The sequence below is a fragment of the Palaemon carinicauda genome, chromosome 24 (assembly GCF_036898095.1).
Source record: "Palaemon carinicauda isolate YSFRI2023 chromosome 24, ASM3689809v2, whole genome shotgun sequence".
Lineage (NCBI taxonomy): Eukaryota > Metazoa > Arthropoda > Malacostraca > Decapoda > Palaemonidae > Palaemon > Palaemon carinicauda.
In genome coordinates this window covers 77276195-77297443 of record NC_090748.1, presented here as the reverse complement: position 1 = coordinate 77297443, position 21249 = coordinate 77276195, and the positions used below count along the sequence as shown (strand labels likewise).

General features: G+C 45.3%; 1 protein-coding gene across 1 annotated transcript in view; it reads right to left on the bottom strand.

The window, feature by feature from the left end:
* Positions 1-21249, bottom strand: part of LOC137618160 (RNA-binding protein 33-like) — a 329225-nt gene that overhangs the window by 205700 nt on the left and 102276 nt on the right. Inside the window, exons 5-6 of the mRNA XM_068348206.1 lie at positions 19294-19472; positions 16388-16594 (exon numbers count right to left, since the gene is read on the bottom strand). Of these exons, the coding sequence (XP_068204307.1) occupies positions 16388-16594; positions 19294-19472 (386 nt within the window). The remainder of the gene's footprint in view (positions 1-16387; positions 16595-19293; positions 19473-21249) is intronic.

Genomic DNA, 21249 nt, shown 5'->3' with positions numbered 1-21249 from the left:
TAACTCACCTCTGTAAAACTCTTCGGAGACGTATCCATTCACTAACGATGTTTGTCCTGGCAGTCAAGGGTTTTAGTGTCATTTCAGGGAGGGTAATAAGGGAACAGGGGGGGGGGTAAGGAAGGAACCTGCGTCTCTAGCACTTACTGTACGTGGTTACCCTGGGGATACACCTTTAAATCTTTTGAAATGCTGAAATGACTGGACCGAGAGAGAATCCGTCCAAGGACCTCCACGAACATTCCTTCAAGTAGTGAGCTGTGAAGGTTGACTGATTGGTCCAAGTACCCGCCCGTAGGATTTGGCCAACTGCCATGTTCTTTTCAAAGGCTAACGAAGTACTCAGCCCTCTGATGTCATGGGGTCTAGGTTTACCCGAAATAGGCATCCCTGCACTACTGTAGGCCCTCATGATCACTTGCCGTAACCAGAAGGAGATCGTGTTTTTGGAGACTAGTTTCTTCACCAAACCTGAAGAAACGAACATATTCTTGATTCCAGGTCTAAGCTTGACTGTCCTCTCCAAGTACTTCTGTACTGCTCTGACAGGGCACAGCCGCAAGTCCCTCGGGTCGACTGTACGTGGAATTGCCGGCACCGAGAAACCTTCGAACTTGGGGTCCCAGACTGCGGGGTTTTGGGTCTTGGCCACGAAGGACGGTACGAACTTGAAGGTAGCTTCACGCCAACCCTTCCAGTGCGACACCTCGTATGAGAGTCCATGTAGCTCCCCTACTCGTTTTGCCGATGCTAGTGCTAACAGAAAAACTGTCTTAAGGGTGAGCTCCTTGTCTAAGATGTCCTTCAGGGGCTCGAAGGGAGGTTCCGTCAACATCTTCAGGACCCTAGCTACGTCCCATTGGGGCACTCTAACCGCTTGAGGATGGCATGATTGGTCGAAGCTCTTGATGAGCATCAAGATGTGTCTGGAGGAACCTAGGTCGATGCTCTTCAGGAGGAAGACCTGTCCTAGGGCGGCTCGGACTCCTTTAATGGCGGGAATAGACATCTTTACCTCGTCCCTGAGATAGACTAAGAAGTCAGCTATCTTCGGGATGGAGGCCTTCAAAGGCTTGATGTTCTTTGCGACGCACCACTTAGTGAAGGTCGCCCATTTTGCCTGGTACACCGCGGCTGACGACCGTCTCAGGTAACCCGACATCCTCGTTGCGGTCTTCGCCGAATACCCTTCCTTCCTCAGGAGACGCTTGATAACCTCCACGCGTGAAGGCAGAGGGACCAAGGGTTTTCGTGGAACCTTTGAAAGTGTGGTTGCCGGAGAAGGTCCGACCTGAAAGGCGCGCCAGTTTCTTTAGATCCGCGAACCACTCTCTCTCCGGCCACCCAGGCGCTACCAAAGTCATCCACAGGTTGTCCGTTCTCCTCACCCTATTGAGGACTTGTCTGAGCATTACGAAGGGAGGGAAGGCGTACACGTCGAGGTTGTCCCAAGGATGCTGGAAGGCGTCCTCGAACGCCGCCCTTGGGTCTGGCACAGGAGAAAAAAACACGGGGAGCTGTGCGTTCAGTCTGGTGGCGCAGAGGTCTATTACTGGCGAGACCCTTTCTGAATCAGAGTCTTGGCCACTTCTGGGTGCAGGGACCACTCGGACCCCACCACTTGACCCACTCTGATGAGGCCGTCGGCCAGGACGTTCCTCTTCCCCGGAATGAACCTGGCCGAGATCTTGATCTGCTCCCTTTCGGCCCATTCCAGGAACTCCAACGTGAGGCAGCACAACTCCCTTGATTTTAGTCCTCCTTGCTTCTTTATGTAGGCCACCACCGTGGCGTTGTCGCACATCAGTGCCACGGTGTTTCCCCGGAGCTTCTGAACGAACTCTAGGCATGCCCTTTGCAGTGCCATCATTTCCAGTACATTGATGTGCCGGTTCTTCTCCTCGGTTCCCCACCTTCCTCTCGCTGTGCTGTCGAGGAGATGAGCACCCCAACCCTCCTTTGATGCGTCCGTGAACAGGAGCATCTCCGGAGGATCGGCCGCGAAGGGCATCCCCTTGAGGGTGTTCGAAGTGTCGTGCCACCACTCGAGGACCTTCTTCGTTTCCGGGGACATCGGGACCACCTTGTGTGGGGAGTCTCTCTGGTTCCAGCCCTCCTTCAGATTCCACTGTACTCCCCTGAGTTTGAGTCTCCCCTGTGGGACTAGCTTCTCCAATGACACGAGGTGACATATTAGTCTCTGCCAGTCCTTGGCTCTCCTGGGCTGACCCGACAGGAAGGGCCGTAGGATCTGACTCAGGTTGTCCAGTCTTTCCGCGGAAGGGAATGCTCTCGCCAACCGTGAGTCCAGGACCATCCCGAGGTGGGTCATCCTGGTGGAGGGTATCAATTGGAACTTCTTCAGGTTGATGGTGATACCCAGGACGTTGCAGAACCGTAGGAGCTTCGCGCCTTGCCCCCTCAGTGTTTCCTCTGAGGCTGAAAGTAACAACCAGTCGTCCAGGTACCGAATCAGGCGGATGCCCTGTTCGTGCACCCAGGCTGAGACTGTCGTGAAGATCCTCGCGAAGACCTGAGGGGCTGTGGACAGACCGAAGCAGAGGGTCTAGAACTGCAACGTTTGGGTACCCCATTTCACCATTAGGTACTTCCTGCTGGAGGGGTGGACAGGGACCTGGAAGTATGCGTCTTTGAGGTCTATGAATATCATGAGGTCTCCTTCCCTTAAGGTCGCTAGGACCGACTTCGGAGTGTCCATCTTGAAGTCAGTCTTGCACACGAACCTGTTGAGGGCCGAGAGGTCTATGACCGGTCTCCAGCCCCCTGTCGCTTTCTCCACCAGGAAGAGTCTGCTGTAGAACCCTGGACCTGGTTCTTTGACCGGTTCCATTGCCCCTTTCGCTAGCATAGCAGAGACCTCTTCTTATAGGGCTGTCCTTCTCAAGGGGTCCTTCGGTGCCAACCATTCCGCCTGTTGATCTGGTATCAGAGGTGGGGGGTCCACCAGGAAGGGCAACCTGAAACCTTCTTTCAGGACTGTCACGGTCCACGGGTCCGATCTGTGGTCCCGCCATGCTTGCCAAGAATGTTTGAGGCATCCCCCCACCTGAGGCTTCAGCAGGAGTAAGGGCCTCTCTCCCTATCTCCTTCTAAAGGCGCGGCCCGATCGACCTCTTCTGGCGTCTGAATAGGACTGCGCAGCCGATATTCCCCTACGGGAGGGCTGCGAGGGTTGCTGCCAGGATGCAGAAGGGGCGTCCCTCCTGGGCTGGTTAGGTGAGGTGCAAGGAGGGAGAGGGACGTCAGATGGAGCTCTCCTATGGGTAGGCCTTCTTGCTGGTGGGGGCCTGGGTTTCGCCACACCCTTTAGTTTCATCACCCTCTCCACCATCTCTACCACTTCCTTGAGGGGGAAAACCGAGCCGTCCCACAGTGGAAGGCTCCTCAGAGACCTCGCTTCCCTGTCGGGGAGTCTCCTTACAAGCCTGCTGAGCACTGTGTCCCTCTTCCTCAGAATCCAGAGGGCAGCTTGCGATATCGACTGATGGGAAAGGAACTTCAGGGCCTTACCTCCTGAGTTAATCAGCTCCTTCAGTAAGGCCTGATTTTCCGGAACTGCGAGATCATGTGCTGACTGGAATCCTACCAGCGTGGAGGCCCACCAATCCAGCCAGGATGATACGTGAATCAAGTCCCTAGACAGCTCCTCCATCATGGCAGTCTTCGCGTGGGAGAAACAAACCGGTGCCGTGGTAGCTCTCTCCTCCGCTGCACCCTGTCCCAAGATGGCGACTGCCAGTTCTACTGCGCAAGCCCCCACGCGGTGTCCTTCAGGGAGGTAGAACCCGGACTGCGTCTTCAGGCCCTGGAGAAGTCTAGACGCGCTCTGGTTCTTGGGGGCTTCAGCATAGTTGGCCACAACCTTGCTCACATGCGCCAGTCCCAGCTCCACGTCCCTTGCCAAAGGGAGGGCTAGCGAGGGCCTCTGCTGCACAGGCGCATCCACCAATCTGTTGAGGCTCAAGAGCCAGACCTCGTCAGTAGAGGGCTCAGGTTCGTCCAGCCTATGGTGCCGCCGGATGAGGCCTATCACACTCCTGTATGCGGAGGCCTCCGCTGGCGAACCTTCTTCTTCACCTTCTACCTTCTCCGATGGGGCCCTCAGTTCTCGTGACGAAGGACCTCCGACAGGGGGAGCCGCATAGAGAGGAGGCATCCTCCAGGTGTGGTGCAGTTCCTTCTCTTCAGGTAGTGGGACGGGCATCGCCGCTGGAACGGAGGACTCCGTCCTGGTCCTATCTCTTCTTCTGACAGACCATGGGTCTGCGGGCTTGCCCGTCGAGGAAAGGTGCTTCTCCCGTTCCGGACGACTTAACGACGATCTAGAGGCCGGGAAGCGGCTGCCAGACCAAAGGGGCGACTCCCCGCGGGGCGGGTGGAGTCGGAACCTTCGCTGACTTATGCCTGTCCCTTGGTGCCTGATGCGACGAGTCCCTCCGTCGGTCATACCTCCTTTTGTCGACCAATCCTACTGGTGAGCGGGGCCTGGGACGCTATCCCGAGGTGCCCGTGAATGCTACAACCCCTAGGATTTGGCTACGGGGAATGGAGACTCGTACCCATTCCTCTTCTGGCGAAAGACTTCTCTTGAACTTCCTCCTGGGGGACCTGGAATGTCTTCTCCCGTGGCGAGAGTGTGAATGGGAGCGCGATTGAGATCTTCTCCTGCGGGACCTATCTCGTCGTCTCCTATGGTCCCTCGGATCTCCGTCTTCTGACGAGTAAGAGTAGGCCTCTACTGAGGAGCCCGAAGACCCGTAGGACCTCGTTGGAGGGGCTGAGACTTGCCACGTTGCTGGTGGTTCCGCATGGGGTTCGGCCGGCGAAGAAGGCTCCATGAAGTCCGCCGGGAATGAAGCTGAAGACACTGGAGGGGAGCGGGGGAGCTCCTCGCTGGGGAACCAGGTCTCAAAGTCCTCTTCTGTCCTCAGAGGTGATCTGAAGGGCTTCTTCGGAGGCGCCCACCCAAGGGCGTCTGATGGCAGCGAGTCGTCCTTCTCGGCGGCACCCTCGGCTGCTAACGCACCTGAAAAACCTGCCCACGAGACTGGAGAAGAGACTGTTACCGTTTTTCCCCACATCGGATCGTCCGAAGAGACAGGATCTGCTTTCACCAGGGCTCCGTCCTCTGGATACACACCTGGGCCCCCACTTGCCTGGACCGAAGACATAATCCCACTGACCGGTGATTCAGACTCCTGGGGAAGGGCCACAGGCCGCTTCCCCGCAACAGACTTAGCTTGACCCCTACTCTGGGTAGGGGAAGACGGCAGAGAGAGACTGTTCGACAGCACGCCGGGCAAAGTGAGGGGCAAAGCGACGCTGGACTTCCCAGGGGACCGACGAGATGCCTTCTTCTGCTTAGTGCCGTACCGCACCCACCGCACTCCGGACACGTGGCTGTAGGGGAACACACACTGCCCCTACACGATGAACACAAGGAGTGCGGGTCAACTTAGGGCTTAGAGAGGAAAGCGCCACACAATTTCCCGGCTACAGGCCCAGGGCAACGACGGGGATGCTCCATAACACACTAGTAATACACCACGAGACACAGGAACACAGAGGGAAAGGATAGGAAAACACACAAAGGGACCACGTGAGACACAAAGGGTCGCACTGGGTTAAGAGTGTGTCGGGGTATTAACGCCGACGCGACCAGAAACTTACTGGAGAGCGAGACCTGAGCAAGCATGCTCTCTGAACCCGGGTCGTCTCTGGGCGCGTCTCACTCTGCAAGAGATGCCCCACATAGAAAACGGGAGTAGGGTAAACTACACAAAATTCTAGTCGGATAGAAGGAGATCCCAGATACTCCTAAGAAAGTAGTTCTAGGTAAGTACTTCGTGTTGGAACAAACAGTATTTGTAGAATAAGGAGAACCATTTTTCAACTTATGCTTGATTTAGGTCAATTCACTTCTGCAAACCTTCATAGAAGTGAGGGCCACTAAAGGGTATTCATTTTTCACCAGTTGAAGATGTAAAACAACTGCTTTGAAATCATTCAAATAGAATCACACTCAAGTTCTAAACAGATGGATGTGAAGGCTAGTATCAACATTTGCAGAAATGTAGACCTTAATGGAGCATATGTTGAAAAATAACATCAAAACTTAAGAGTATTTTAAAATATACCTTTTCCATGAACTTTTGGAAGCCTCTCTTGTATATAATGAAAAACAAGATTGTAATGGATGTAACACATAAGTACATTTAACCAAACCCAAAGGTAAGTGAAATAGGGTGTTGGGTAATATAGTCATTAAAAAACAAGACCTTCCCAAGGGTTAAAAATGAGGACACTTTAGGTACTATAACCCTACATCTAGATTCCATTGGACAGATCTGACAAATGAAAGTTTCACAATTGCAATGGACCTGACCACATCCAATCTAATACTCAAAGCAAATAATTACAACCAAAGATACCTGACCATGGCATTAGGCTGTGTCCAAAACAAGAAGAAGAAGAAGAAGAAGAAGAAGAAGAAGAAGAAGAAGAAGAAGAAGAAGAGAGATACGGTTGCGTCATTAGAGAGCTTATTTTGAAGATAGGTGTCTAGGAGAATCTTCATGTTGTCACCTACAAGACAATCAGCTACATTACTCAAAATAGAAATGTGACCAGCTGTGGTTTATCATCAGCATTTTTTAGACCATCTTTTAGGTCATGACCATGGGTTTAGACTTAAAGCACACAACAGCAGATACAGAAAATTTCCTTTACTAGCTCAAAAAATATGACAAATTGGAGATAATTTATGTTTTTCCCACACTAATACACACCTGCAGTTATTCAAATGGATATTCTTTAATAGGCAGCTGGAGGTAGTCATTAGACTTTAAATGCAAAGTGGCAACCCTGCCTAACTACTTAGCAGGTAGGCAGGGGGTGGCTGGCGGGTACCCAGCCGCCTCTATATATACTCTTACAGCGGTGAGACGTCACTTTTTATTGCAGGCAGGACTTCTGGGGGACAGGTGATGGTAGGCCAATTTATTTAAATAACTCCAGGTTTGCATTAGGGAAAAATACAAATTATCTCCGAATTTGTCATTTGTTCCATACTAACAAACCTTCCGTCATTTATGAGGATGACTGACTCTTAAGTGGGTGGAAGTCTTAGATCTGGCATGGACATCGACCCTGTTTTGCCTAGAACAGTATGACTATGGTCTAGAGAAAACTTCAACACCTCACTGAAATATACACAGTGAGTATATTCGCGGCTTGTGCAATTTTGTAAAATACAGTGGAGGTTGTTATTTGTAAGAAACGTCTGAGTTTTTAAATAGGAAAAACAACCAGATGTACCCATTGTTCCCTCAAAGAAGCAATGGAGAGTGGACAGTATATAATTATTGCTTATACTAAGCTACACATGGGGAAGTGATAATTACCTGCAGAGGTTGAAGCCAACTTGCAGAGGGACCCATGGCGCTGTACCCCAAGAGAGGGGAAGATGAAGGAAGGAAAGCCAGACATTCTTCTCATTCATCCCAATCTTAAACCAGGTAACCAATGCCCTCAACCAACTGCTACTTGTCCATTAAGGAGCCTGAGGTATTTTAAACCACCTGTTGAGCAGCCCCCACAGGACTGATAATAAACATATCGAGCCTCCTGTGGGTCATGTCTTTGAGGTAATGTGCTGTGAATGTGATTTTTATTTTCCACACACCAGCTTGGAGGACTTGTACTAACTCCCCTGATGTCATGAGTTCTGGGTCAACAAGCTTGTGGAGGATCTGGAGCCAGGGCTCTTTTGATCACCTGGCAAATCCAGGAGGATACTGTGTTCTTTGTGATCTCCCTCTTTAGTCTGCCTGAACTAACAAACAGTGATGTTAGTCTGGGCCGTATTGCTGCAGTGCATTTATGATAGTATCTCAAACTCCTCATTAGGCAAAGTAACAACTGATCTGGGTCATTGGTTACAGAACGAAGACTCAAAATCTGAAAGAGCCCAAATCTAAGATCCAGCACCCCCAGATTTTGAGTCTTAGCAATACACTCAGGGACGAAGCTGAGCATTACTTCCCCCAATCCCCTTGATTGGGCGATGTCATATGAGAGGCCATGAAGTTCACTGACTCTTTGCCGAGGCTAAAGCAAGCAGGAACACAGTCTTCAAGGTGAGATTTCGGTCAGTTGCATGGCATAATGGTTTGTACGGAGAACCTTTTAGGGACCTCAGTACGCGAACCATGTTCCAAGGATGAGGCCTGATCTCTGACTGCGGGCAAGTGATCTCATTACTCCGTATGGGTAGAGAAAGCTCCAAAGAACAGGAAATGTCGACTCCTTTCAGCCTGAAGGCGAGGCTCATGGCTGAGCGTAGCCTTCCACCACCAATACTGAAAGGAGCTTTTCCTCCCGAAGGTATACAAGAAACTCCACCTATTACTGGACTAGTGGCATCAAGTGGAGAGATATTCCTTCCACGACACCAACCAAAGAAGACTCTCCACTAGGCCTGGTAGACCAAGCCTGAGGACTTACGCAAGTGTCCGGACATTCGTTCCTTAACTTGTCGTGGAAAGCCCTTCCGAGTGATGAGACGCTGGATAGTCTCCATGCTTGAAATCAAAGCGACTGCATGGTCTAGTGGATGATGTTCGCGTGTGGTTGTTTGAGTAGATCTGGTCGTGGAGGGAGTTCTCTTGGTCGATCTACGAGCAGTTGCAGGAGGTCTGGGAACCCCCCTGCATGATACCAAAGCAGAGCTAAAAGGGTCATCAATAGATCTTTGGATGCTCTGGTTTTAGACAAAATTGGGAAAAGAGTACACATCGATGTTGGAATGCATCTTGCCATAGAGCCTCAGGGTACGGGACTGGAGAACAGTAAAGCGGTAGCTTGCTATTCAGAGATGTTGCGAACAGGTCTACAGTTGGGGAACCCCCCATAGTCAGGACTTTGTTGGCTATCTGATAATTCACAGACCATTTGAAGCCTACTATCTAAGTCGCTCTGCTCATATTGCCTGTGACCACATTCCTCTTGTCAGGAATGTAGCGAGCTGATAGAGCCACGGAATGTTCTCCTGACCATCTAAGGATCTTTACTGCAAGACGGCATAGAGGCTGTGAAAAGGTACTGCCCTGTTTGTTTATGTAAGCCATTACTGTGGTGTTGTCACTCATCAACACCATATTTTATGCATCTGTGAAGAGCATTAAATCTGGATGGGGAAGGAGAAGATTCTGGCCTTGCCAAAGGTTTTCGTCTACCATCAACTAACTCGAATCCACCACCTGATCCTGAGTTATGGGAACTCGGGTGTCCGGTGGGTCGAAGTGTTGGTTCTACACGGACTTCAGCTGCCACTACAGGGATCTTATCTTGAGGCGGCCGTTTGGAACAAGACGGATGAGAGAGGTTAGATGGCCTAACAGACTCTGCCAATGAGAGACTGCAAGAACTTTCCTGAGGAAGGGAGCAGCCACTTCATTCAGCCTGTGTACTCGTTCATCTGATGGGAAGACTTTCTCTTGGATGGTGTCTATGATCATTCCGAGTTATACCAGTCTCTGTGAAGGTTGCAGTAATGATTTCTCGCAATTTATCAGGACCCCCAGATCCTGACAAAACTCGAGAAGCATGTCTCGGTGACGAGGAAGGGTCGTCTCCTAGTTTGCTAGGATCAGCCAGTCATCCAGATATCTGAGAAGATGGATGCCATTCCTGTGAGCCCAGATAACACTAGGGCAAAAACTCTGGTAAACAACTGAGGGGTTGTCACAAAACCGAAGCTTAGAACCTTGAACTGGTATATTTTTCCTTCGTGAATGAATCTTAAATACTTCTTTGAAGACAGATGTATTGGGATCTGGAAGTATCCATCCTTCTGATCCAGTGTGCGCATGAAGTCCCTTGGACGTACCATTTGAATGACCGTGTCAGCTGTCTCCATTTTGAAGTGAGTCTGTTGGACAAGCTTGTTCAGAAGGGAGTGATTGATGACTGGTCTCCAGACTCCGGTCGTCTTTTTCACCAGAAAAATCCGACTGTAAAGCCTGGAGACCCGTCTACTATCTCTTGGAAAACACCCTTCTGCAGCATGGTCTGAACTTCGGCCCTGAGGGCCAGCTCCTTTGCGGGTCCCATTGCATAGAAGCTGAGATGCACTGGATCCCAAGTCAAAAAAGGGAGAGATTGATTGAATGGGACACGATATCCTAGGGCGATCACATCGACCGTCCAGGGATCTACCCCGTGAAGCTGCCACCTCTGCCAACAGCGCTGTAAGCATTCCCCCACAGGTGGTAGGTGTTGAGGATTGCCATTCCTAGTGGGAGTGGCCACCTTGGCCACCTCCTTTACCACCCTTGTTTCCCCTGAAGGACTTGGACCCATTCTGTTCCTTGGAAGATCCCGAGGACCCAGCAGTTGACTGGTTAGAGGAAAGTGCTTGCTGAGGCCGAGAACACTGGGTAGGTCCACCATAGGACCGAAATGTCACGGTCCTATGGAGGAGAGAATCGTTGGACGATTTTCTCCATCGCTCAGCAGCCCTCTCTATCTCCCGAACAAAGAGAGAAGAACCCTCGAGAGTGGAGTATCTCAACCGAGAGACCTCCACTTTCGGAACCTGCTAATGGAACCGTCCTATCACGGTATCCCTCCTCTTGAGTATGGTATTCGCCCACTAGTTGACGACGTGGTGCAATATGAACTTAAGAGTCCGGGTACCTGACAATGGGAAAGACTTCGTCTTCCTGGCCGACTCCTTCGACAAGTTGTAGGAGCAAACCAAGAATCCTAGTGATCCTCACCATATGTCCAACCATGAAGCAGCCTGGAGGGCATACTTCGCACCTCTATGTTTAGGATTTCAAGCACCGACAGTGAGGAGAGGGTTTGAGTGGAGACATCCTTTGTTAGGGACTCTATCGAAGGGTCGAGGGACATGGTGGAGTGTGGTTCCCCTTTGATCTCGTAATACTTTCTTTGTAACACAAAAGGAAGTGGTAGAGATAGAGAGGAGGAACCTGCCCTCAAGGAACTGGACGTTCTGGCTATCTGAGAGATTGCCTTCCTCTTGACAGCTGTCAGGCCTTTGGACCAAGGCAAGGCTGCACTGGACCGGGAAGGCTTCTGGGTCTCTAAATTCTCGTCCAGCACCATATCCTTCCCTTCCTGGATGGTGGAACCAAGAGTAGATAGCCTGTTAATGGCCCTCATACAGGCGGGGACTTGCCAAAGGTATGCTTCAACTCTTTCCTCTCCTGTTTGGAGTGATAGTTCGGACTGGCCGCCTTTGGAGGATTTTCATATTCCGAGTCTAAGGGGTTGACCACTTCCGGGCTCACGTCCAGAGCATGGGGTAGGTCAGGGTCATCAACTGAAGCAGTAGAAGGACCGGCCATTGGGGACTGCGTCTGTGCCTCAGCCTCCATATATAGCTTCCCTTGCCGCGGTGTTCTTTGGTTTCATTTTAGAGTTCTTCGACTCCCTTCGCGTGGTACGGTCCTCCGGGATCTTAGGAGGTGGAACCTGCGAGGACCCCAAAGGACTTAGATGAAACCTTGGCCTGAGGAGCTGGGAGCTCTTCCTCTGGAAGAGGAACAGAAACCTGAGCTGGTCCGGAGGTACTACCTCGATGTCCTGAGGATTAAAGGGATGGATTGCGATCTCCCTGGCCAAACCTAAGTCCCTACTCGTCCTACGATGGATGATATCTGCATGAGGTGGAGTCACACCTCTCATCTGTCTCCTCTGCTTCTTCGTAATGACCTCCTATGCCTTCACTGGCGTGAAAAGCAAGTTAGCCATGTACGATTCAGCAGGAGCTTGGCCTTCAGCATGCGATCGGGGTAGAGGTGATCTGCGCACTTTCTCTGCCGTCGTCTTCCTTCTAGGGTCTTGACTCCCAATTGACGACTTCGACGAGGGTTCCAAAGGTATCTTAGGGGTAGCCCTTACTGGAACAGTCGGGGGTTGTAGTGCTGAAGATGCCAACTTCAGAGCCTTCAGGATTTCGGCCATGAAGGTCGATGCAAACAGAGGAAGCTTCGTCTCCCTAAATCCACCTTGGAGGTCCCTAGACAAGTGTCTCGTGGGTGAAACCGTAGCAAGATGTCCTGTCGACAGAGGAGATAACCTCTGAGGCAGAAGAATACGTTTCTTTGGACGCGGAGGAAGGTCCAGAGTAATAGGAACTTTTACAAACTTATTTGGGGCTCCTTAAACCCTTCTGGGCAGAATGTTGGTCTTCCACTGAAGGTGAAGACGTAGAGGGGCAAGAGGAAGGTGTTTGATTGGCACTTGCTCGTGATCCTGACACATCTACTCAAGAAATGCACACGAAGTTTGCTGATTTGCTCGTGATATAGCAAGAGTCACACGCAAACTCGCGAACTTCACGCGTCAACGGATGCTTCTGCTCGCAACAGAAGCACTAGAAGCCATCGAGGATGAGGAAGGTCTCACGACTTCTTGCTGCCCTAGAGGAGCACCTATGTCCGACGAAGCCGGTAAAGGAGACCTCTTGAAGGAGAACATGTCTCCAAGCATCAGGTAGACGAGCCCTTAGCTAAGAATCCCCAGGCTGTGAAAGGCACTGAGGGTTTAGCTGGACGCCTGTCTAAGGAGAGGTCAAGCTCATCATCAGATTCGGTCCAAGGTCGTTTGGAAGGTCTGGTTGAGGGGATACACGCTGATGGACTGCACTTACGCCTACCTCTACCTCTAGACGAAGAACGTCTACACCTTGATCGCGAACGCGCGGTTCGTGATCTTTATGTTCGTGAATGCGAGCGTCTGGCTCTCGTTCGAGAATGGCGTGAACATCGTGAGTGTCGTCCTCGCAAGCGCATGTACTATCCTCGTGATCTAGATCTGGACGATCTAGAACGCGAACGTCCGAAACTAGGTCTAGACCTGTCTTGTGATCATGAAGATCACAATCGCGAGACTCGTCCTCATGAAGAGGAACGCCTCCTAAGAGAGCATTGAGACCTACAGTTTTGTGAGCGCAAAGCTCTAGAGCCTGAGCGTCATCTGATGGAAGGTCCACTACATCCAAGAAATTCCTCACCTGCAACCTAGGGGTTCCTGCAGGAAGAAACAGAGGGTTGAGAATTAAGGGACGGCGAGGTCCCAAGATGGAGAGGGTGTTTGTCATCACCAGGGGGTCGTTGGAGAGGCGAACGCGAACGATCACCTCGTCCACGCGTGGAAGGACCAAGGGAAGGCGACGGATGGACCTTGCACAATTCCAGAGTGTGAGATGTCAACGGCTCCGGAGAAGGTTCCCTCATGGCACCATGCTGGAGAAGGCACTGCAGCTCCTCCTTAGAAGGGGATCGCGAACTCCCTAGGGACGACCACACCTAAAAAAAATTCTGCAAAGGAAAAAGGCTCGCCAGCGGCTGGAGGAGAAGGTGCTCCTCTAGGGGAAGCCACAACCCCCCAAGTACCTGGGGTTGCCTTATAGGAGCGATCTGAGCTCCTGCTTACTCGTCCCTCGTGAGCACGCGAGAAGGAGCTTTTGAAAGTGATTTGGGGGTGCGGGAAGAAAAAGAACGCGTCCCGCTCGCCCTAAGGGAGACCGGTCGTGCTTAGCCGCCTTCTTCCTGCGCCTTCCAAACCTCTGCCATTGGGAGGCAGACCACTCCCTACACTCTACGCAGGGCGGGCACCGCTTGCAACGACGCCCTCGACACGTAGGACACAGAGTGCATCAGTCTCCAACGACGACACGGCACCCTCTCGTCCTTATCACGTTCGTATGATGAAGGCGATCGTAGATGGACATGCATACCTAAAAAGAGAAAGCAAACAAATTAAAGAGTTCAATGTCAGTCAGGAGGGGAGCAGACACATCCGATCTCTACCGAGCCAAAAGAAAAAGTGACGTCTCTCAGCTGTGAGAGTATATATAGAGGCGGCTGGGTACCTCCCAGCCACCCCCTGCCTTTGCCACCTCGCATTTAAAGTCTAATTGCTACCTCCAGTTGCCGCTGAAAGAATATCCACATAAATAAAGGTTTGTTAGTATGGGAACAAACAAAACTTATCATTCATAATTATCTAAAGTATTTACAGTCCCCTAAAAATTTTGGAGCTGCCTCAATCAGGATACACATCCAAATGCCTCATACAAATTATTGATATACTGCCTTTTGGAGCCCAATATAGAAACATTAGGACCTACGAAACCCTTTTCCTTTGAGAACACACAGCGGTTAGATGTAGCGTGTGCAATTTGAGTGGCCTGACTTTAAAACTGTAAGCCAGAGTTACTTTTAACCAGTAAGGTAATCTAGGGAAACACTTTTGATGGCTGTACATATCAGTAAATCCCCCTCTCTGAGGCCAAAATACAGCCAACAGTTCTCCTTCTGTTTGAAGATATCCTGAACTTACTACCTGTATCATTGTAAAAGAAGGAAAAGATAATCTAATCTCTGGCCACTATCTGCCCCTCCCAGTTCCTAGCTTGTGTGGAAAAGGACCTTGGATGGGGATCCTATTTAACGTATGGATGTCTGCAATAAAAGTAAGTTTTAGTTTAAAAAGTATTTAAGAGTATATACAAGGTGTATAACAAGTGTATAATAGGTTTATAAGTGTTGGGAGTGTTTATAGAAGCTTAAATTTATGTATATAAAAAATATGAACAATTATAAAAATAACGGCAAATAATAAACAGTAGATTTCTGTATCTGCTTTGCAGATTTTCAGCCTTGGAATGTAACACCCATAATAGTTGTGGGATTGCTGTACCATTATTAATTTCCAAAGTTTCCTTCAGTCCTTTCTCAGTTAATTATCCCAGTTCTTAAACTCTATCTTCCTCTCTTTTCACTTCCCATTTAAGGGGAGCATTCACTATGGGTATGGACATATAAACTGTCAGATACCAAAAATTGAGATATTACTTCCATCTAAGGCCAAACATGTCGTATGCACCCTTAAGAAGTTTCTGGCAATAATTCTTATATATAAAGAAGATGTAGGGGTTTTGAGATGGTTACATCATCCTAACTGAGTCATCTGCTACTATGTAGATTTGTCTTGCACATTGATTTTGCATAAATACACCAATATTTTCACAATCTTTCATTATCTTCATACATCTGGCAAACATATATCTTCAAGTCACCCACATGGTAATGGATCACTGAAGTGTATATATGCCAGTTTTACGTTGTTTACACTTCGAGAGATTTTGTTTATTTTCCAAATATTGGGTACTTGATTAACTTTAAATAATATCCAAACACAAAAGAAGGTCTTTAGCTGCCAGAAAGAGAAATGTGAAAGTGGCATCTCAATTTAGATGGGCCAAAAATTGTAAAGTAGACGAGAGTGATGGCAAGTCTGGCAGCAGTGAAGTGATGATGGTGAAGAGTGATCAGTAGGCCTAATGGGGGGGGGGACTTGGGGACGTCCTTGTGGTAATAGTAGAAATTTTATCAAGCAAGAAGGTTAGTTGTTGTTCAAGTAATTTAGACTAGTTCTAAATAAGTATTGATAACGATATTTGCTAATGAAAGCTATAATGTTTTACTTTTCCTCATGCTCTTATAGAATCTCATAGAAAAACTTTGACAGTCGATGTCTCAAAACTATACTTATTGACCATCAAAACGATTTTTCTCTGCTATTTACTAACCAATTTTAAATCCAAATACATCGTTGTAAAGGTGAATAAATTTACAATATTTTGTAAGGATGAATTTTTTCTAAAATATATTTTCTATATTTTTTCAAACTTTTAAAATACATATATAAAAAGAAATACTGAAAATATGGAGAATTCCTATTGGCATTTTGTTTATATTGTAATTGAAAAAATTCATGGAAATTTTTAGGTAATTCTATTCAGTACTTTTTAATGAAAATTGAATTTAATCTTTTTAATAGATTTTTAATTCATTTAAAAAAATGATAGTCTTAATTCAAAGAAACACGCACAGATTTATCTTTGCACTAGTAGGTATAACATTTGAAAAATTAAATTCATCCAGTGATAAATAACGGTTTTGGGTTCAATGCCGTATGCTCCCATTAAGAAAAAAATCATGTCTCAAAATAATTTGTATTTAGAGCTATAAAGTTGATTTTCCACCTGATTAACAAATGTAATAGTTGTTCATCACATGTACTAAATTAATGGATCAACTCATCATTTCAGAATTTAATAAAATACGGTACCAACGATCAATAGCTCATAAGTTTATGTAACACCAGATGTACTCGATCCTTATAAAGTTTCATGAATTAGTACTGTATTCCACTTAATGGTAAATGCATTATAGAATTGGACACTGGGGAAAAATTTTAAAATATATGTAAAAATTCAACTTTTTTCCTTAACAAATTTGAGAAAAAATTGATTGATATTACTTACAATACCTACCGGTAAATTTCCCATCAAAGAGAAATTACCCGGGTTTTGTCCTTGTGAAGGCGGACCAGGTCCAAATAATGAAAATAAATTTGGTCGACCCATATTAGGCATTCCTCCTCCACGACCATGAGCAACATTGTTTCCCGGGATATTCATGCGATTAGCAGGATTCATCATATGAGGTGACTGTTGTGCATTTTGCCAATTCTGATGATAAAGAAAAATCTAAGATAAATATGTTATCAACAACTTGATGAAGTGCACTATGTTCATTAGAAGATATATTTTTTCTAAGAAAGATACAGTATTTTACACACATGGTTAATCAAAGAATGGAGATACTGTATACCAATTGCCTTCTAAAGATATCAATAGACCATTAAGGTTTGATGGAACAATAGTTTTAACAGAAAATTACAAAAAAAACCATAGTGGCCATTCCACAGTTTGTACCACATATGTGTGTATATAGACCAGAATAGCAGCAACTGTTCTAATGGGATTCAAATTAACTTTTGAGCAAGCTCTCTGAACGGAACTTGTTCTAAAAAAAAAAAAAAAGAGAGAGAGAGAGAGAGAGAGAGAGAGAGAGAGAGAGAGAGAGAGAGAGAGAGAGAGAGAGAGAGAGAGAGAGAGAGAGAGAGAGAAAGCTGATGCCTACCAAAAGTAATTGTTGATAATTGAAATGCACAAGAAATTCAAAAAATAGAATACAAACATGCTTTAAGAAACCACAATAATGCCTATTAAAATATGAAGGCTTAATAATGAATATAAAATTAAATAATGTATGAAGCTTTAAAATTGAACTACCTGTACGCGCCAGCGCACGTATAGTCACACACACTCACACCAAGAAAGAGTGAGGTGTTCGGATGAAAATTGATAATAATGGCTACAAACAAATTGTATGAAAACAGTGATATTCTGTAACATATTGGTGCTGATGTAATATTCATCATGAAGATATTTCACATAAATTAGGAAATTATATATAAAATGCGCCACACTTATGTGCTTAATCTTTCAATATGGTAGCGAGACCTTCAGATCAGCTGATTATAAATAAAGGTAAACAAAATATCAAGTACCGTATTTCCCGTGTCATAAGAAGCACCTTTTTTCATGGAAAATAACCCCCAAAATCACCCTGCGTCTTAACACTTGAGAAAAAGTTGTATATGGGAGTTTGACACCACTCAAACGCCAAACTATTGACATACAAGCACTCAAACTCACGAGGGTTAGAGTATAAACCTAAAATTATCACTCATGTGTAATAGATTCATTTATTTTTATATTGCACTTCATTTAATGAAGTATAGTAGCAACTTATTTGTTTGTTTTGGTATTCAGCTGATCACTCGCCAACCTCCTACAAACAACCATGCCACCTAGTGGTCTCATTGCTGGCGACGCTATGTCATATTAGTTGTTTATGCAGTATATGTCTATTTTGTTGATATTTTGTAATAAAGCAATATATTAATAATAACTTTGTTGCCTGAGCTCCAAAATAATACAGAGTTGCTGAATACGACCTTGGAAAAAACTCCTATTAGTTGAGTGCAGTATCTAGACCTAGAATCACAAACAGTAGCGTAAGTATTCCTCTTAAAAAAATTTCAAGATTTCTTTAATCAATAATTATATTGTGTGAAAATTTATAGGCAATATGAGGAATTTTAGAAATATTACTAGAATTTTACCTCTTTACCAAAATTTTATGAAAAACCTTTGGCAACACTACTTTCATGTAAACAACACTAAAAACACCAAACACAGACTAAACGTGTAGTTGTGGTGGAAACTACGACGGGTTTAGTGATTTTTATATGAATATGTAATAAAATTGGAATAATCGGCATATAGCTAATTAATATTAACTAAATATTTCATAATGCACTCAATAAGAAAAGTTACTGTGCCAGACTATAATCACACTAGTCACTGACTAGATATTGCTGCTAAGAAGTTTTTAAAATCCTCATTTTTTTTTCTATAACTGCCTTTCTAATCCAAGGGTGCGTCTTACCACTTGTAGCGTCTTATGACACGGGAAATACGGTAATTCTTGATGTTTAAAATTCTTTCAAAATTGAAAAATAGAATACAAAAATGTTTTAATATGGCATAGGATATTCTATTAAACAAGAAAATTGAATAATGATTCACAGTGAGAAAATATGGATAAAATATGACTTAGATGATTGCCGAATCATGACACACCATAACTCTACAGAGACTTCACTTTCTTGACTTACGATGCGCCTCGGTACCTATATCGGTCATAAGTCGACGACTAACTATAATATATGGATAATCTGGCACCCTCCCAGTCCCAAAGTTGCTGGATTAGTGATGGCCTATGTGAGTGTGTGTGTATAAATAAATATATATTTATATATATATATATATATATATATATATATATATATATATATATATATACATACACACAGTATACATAAATACACAGTATATATATATATATATATATATATATATATATATATATATATATATATATATATATATATATATATATATATATATATATATATATATATATAATATATATATATACATAATATATATATATATATATATATATATATATATATGCATATATATGTTAAGAAAATAATCCTTTCATTAATTGAGCAGCTGTACTGGAACTATTACCAAGCTTCTGGAAATAGTAAAATAATTTTACCCTATATTATTATTATTACTTGTTAGGCGACAAGTTGGAAAAGCAGGATGATATAAGCCCAGGGGCTCCAACAGGGAAAATACCTTAATAAGGAAAGGAAACAAGAAAAATAAAATATTTCAAGAACAGTAACATTAAAATATAAATATAAACTATAAAACTTTATATTTAAGCAATATAATCTACTTACTGGGGCAGAACCTCTAGGACCTGGCCATCCATAAGGAGGGACCATGCCACCTCGACCACCCCTCTGACCACCTCTCATTGCTCCCCTCATCATCTGTGGTGGTGGTCCTCCTCGACCTCGTCCTCTACCGCCTCTCTGATTTCTTTGCATATTTATTTGGTCTTTAACTTGAACTTGGTCTGCAAAAATAAGGATGAAAATATTTGAAGTCTTCAAGAGTTTTAATACTTATTACTATAAACATAATGGCTTATTCTATAATATTCTAAAGAAGTTTCATTACCTCAAACATTCAAATCAAAAATTATATAAATGTTTCCTCTCAAAGCTATCTGACTCCCCTTCAAATATACTAGGACAACAAACCCAAAATTAAGTTTAAAAAAAAAAAAAAAACGCACTCGTACAAGTTAAACTGGCAATTGCCGACGAATTTCACATACATTTAAAGAATAAATAAAGCTTGGCTAGTGGGTTCTGGTTAATCGAGCTTTCTGTGCATCAGATGTTCTTCAACTTACAAACACTCGGAGACACAAACACAAATCAAACTGAAATCATAAATTTCAGATATTGTATCAAAAGCTCATGATGATAAAGTCAAGCCTCCTTTTTTGTTTGAGTTAGGTTACAAACACATGCGCGTAGGGTTAATTTTCACCAATATGGGTTGCCTTAGGGTGGGCTCACTCCTAACCTAAAAAGTCACTACCCCTTATCGTGAGCAGGTGCCCGAGCTGATTATTAAAGCAATAAATACTGCGTAATATTGTTTTTATTTGGTTTTTACCAGAGTTTTTAATATGTATCGTGTATAGTATGTACACACATGTACACTATGTACTGGACAAAGAAAGGCGACAGTAGAGTACAATATTGTACTATCATACCCTTACTCTACTGTATAATCAAAAAGTTGTTCGTATCTAGTAAGACTAATATTGCACCCACTGATACTGTAATGTATATTCACCCACTGATACTGTAATGTATATTACTGTAATATATGTACCAGTGATATCACTACAAACTGTACTGTAAGTCTTCAGTGTTTTCGTTCAGACGACTCGACACGTACCCTACGCATTTTCTTGAAGCATGACGCAACTCCTTATGCGTTGTCTTTTGCGCAGTATGCTTTATCTACAATACAGAAACCAGGTAATTATATTTATTCCATCTTCTACTACCAGAGGTTATTTAAATAATGATTAAAGTATCGATAGACAGGATGTCTTTACGGGATTTACTCCTGATGCCTGAGGGATGATCTTACTGGAACCAGTATGGACTGGCAAGGGTCACTTGCCTTAGATAGGCACTGCAGATCACAAGGAACTGGCTATCCTTTGATGAATTTAGCCAATGAATCCTCTTTGGGTTTAGTCAGTCTATGTAAAACGTGAGGGGTAGATGAAGATGGTTTGGGCATGCTCTTTACATTCTCCAAGAAAGATTATTTCACCAAACTTTCATTTTGGGTTGTGATGGCCAATGTGGTAACGTCCCAAACTGGTGAACGCCAGATTGGGGTTAGAGTCCCACTCAAACTTGTTATTTTCTTTGGTCGCTGTAACCTCACCATCCTTGTGAACTAAGGATTGGGGGTTTGAAGGAGCCTACAGGTCAATCTGCTAAGTCATCAGCAGCCATTGCCTGGCCCTCTTTGGTCCTAGCTTGGGTGGAGAGGGGGTTTGGGCGCTGATCATATGTGCATATGATGTCTCTAGGGCATTGTCCTCCTTTATAGGGAAATGTCAATGTCCCTTGCCTCTGCCATTCATGAGCGGCCTTTAAACCTTTAAACAAGGATCTAGAAGAGTTGAAAGACCCAGGCCTACACAGCTGAGGATGAAGAAGCATGTAGTAGGAAGTGATAAATGGAGAAGTATCGATTTAAAAGCTCAAGATAGAAACGACTGGGGAAATCTACCAGAGGCCCTTTGCGTCAATAGG